The following is a 2,059-nucleotide window of genomic DNA, read 5'->3' as shown; positions in this document are numbered from 1 at the left end:
AGAAAGAGCCTCCCTTGGAGGTCACTGAAGATTTTAACTTGGAATGTCAGGGGCTTATCTGCCCCTGACAAAAAGCGCTACTTGTTGAAGGAAGAAGCCGACTTGATTCTTATACAAGAAACAAAGATGGATGTAGAGCAGGGTCTTCAATTCTGTAAATACTGTAAAGTAGGGGAATGAATTTTCTAGGAAGCCAAAGGACAATCTGAAGGGATGGGAATTATGTGGAATCCCAATAGCTGTTATTTCTCTTTACCTAGCTCGGGGCATAACTGGATGGTGGGATCGGTATGTTTTAGCAATATGGGGATGTCTTTTCGTATCATGAATGTTTACGGCCCCATTGGAATGGAGGAAAAATCAAATTTATGGCAGCAATTGGGTGACATGATGGCAAATATGGATAACAACAATTTTGCCATTGGAGGCGACTTCAATGCGATTCTAAACTTGGGGGAAAAGAGGGGTGGGATTATTAAATCCATGAGGATAATAGTAGATTTTGGAGAGTTCATGGACAACAACCAGCTTTTGGATGTGGTACCAAACAATGGCCTGTACACATGGAATAATAGGAGGGTTGGCTTCACAAACATCATGGAAAGATTGGACCCTTTTTTTCTTGGATCTTTTTGGATGGTAAATGATATATTTTTTTCTCAACAATTTTACCTTATTCTGCATTAGATCATCATTCGGTTGCTCTGAGCATCAGTATGCTAGATAGAATTGGGAAAGGTTTTTTCAAATTTTAGTTAATGTAATGGAGAGACTCATTGATCAAATTGAGGAATGGTGGAAGGAAAGTGATTGCTATAATGGAACAACAAGTTTTCAATTTTTCCAGAGACTCAATTTCATTAAAAATAAATTAAAAGTATGGAACAAGGAAGTATTTAAAAACATTTTTGAAGAAAAGACGTTAGTAGAGTCAGAACTTAGCAATCTCAATGAGAAAATAATAAAAAATGGGATGTTTCAAGAGGATTATATATTGGAAAAAGAGCTAAAGTCTAAGCATGCCGAATTACTGGCTAGAGAGGAGGTATATTGGAGGGATAAGGCTTGGGAATCTTGGTTGCTGGAGGGGGACCAAAATTCAAAAAAATTGCATGCATCAATGAAGGCTAGGAGATCTTCCATCCGCATTGATGGGATTAAATCTAGAAATAGCACTGTTCATGAGGACACTATAAACACAAGAGAAGAAGCTGTCAATCACTTTCAATCTATTTTGTGCAGCAATGATACCCCAGATAGACATATGTGGGAGGAAGTTTTGGAGACCATTCCTAGACTAGTGAAGGAAAAAAGATAACAGTTTTCTTGATAGTCAGCTCACTTTGGAGGAGATCAAAACAACCACTTTCCAACTTTAGCCATCAAAGGCTCCGGGCCCATATGGACTTCTTGCTCTGTTCTATCACAAATGGTGGGGCTTTATCGGTGTGGACATCTTGAAATTGGTGGAAGACATTAGGAAAAAGAAAAAGTTTGTTCGAGATTTAAATAACACTGTTTTGGTCCTTATTCCCAAGAAGGATATGTGTGAAAATATGGCTGATTGCATACCAATATCCTTATGCAATGTTTTTTACAACATTATCTCTAAAGATTTCTCCAACAGATTGAAAAAGGTGATAACTAATTTGATTTCAGAGGAGCAAATTGGCTTCATTCCGGGGAGAGATATAGAAGACAACATTATTTTGACATTTGAAACCATGCATTTCACGAGGATAGAAAATATTAGAAGTATGGCAATTAAGCTGGATGTGAGCAAAGCTTATGATATGGTGTGCTGGGATTTCTTGTTTGAGGTTTTAAGGAGATTTGGTTTCTCGGAAGCATGGATAAAGATAATTGTTGCATGCTTATCAGTGCCAAGTTTTTCTATACAAGTGAATGGTTCTTTGTTTGGATTTTTCGAACCCTCCAATAGTATCCGGTAAGGGGATCCAATTTCCCCATATTTATTTGCTTTGATGGCAGAGTTTTTGAGTAGATTCATAAAGATAAAAAAGAGATCACAATAGGTGGAGAGGAATTGTAATTAATG

At 37.3% G+C, this 2,059-nt stretch overlaps 1 protein-coding gene across 1 annotated transcript; it reads left to right on the top strand.

The window, feature by feature from the left end:
* The first annotated feature begins 303 nt into the window (after positions 1–303).
* On the top strand, positions 304–1,318 carry LOC131072015 (uncharacterized). Its single transcript, XM_058008015.2, has 2 exons — positions 304–639; positions 848–1,318. The coding sequence occupies exons 1-2, from the start codon at positions 304–306 to the stop codon at positions 1,316–1,318; spliced, it is 807 nt and encodes a 268-aa protein (XP_057863998.1).
* Positions 1,319–2,059: the final 741 nt, after the last annotated feature.

The sequence above is a fragment of the Cryptomeria japonica genome, chromosome 1 (genome assembly GCF_030272615.1).
Source record: "Cryptomeria japonica chromosome 1, Sugi_1.0, whole genome shotgun sequence".
Classification (NCBI taxonomy): Eukaryota; Viridiplantae; Streptophyta; class Pinopsida; order Cupressales; family Cupressaceae; genus Cryptomeria; species Cryptomeria japonica.
Note: the sequence above shows the minus strand (reverse complement) of the source record. Positions and strands in the feature narration are given on the sequence as shown.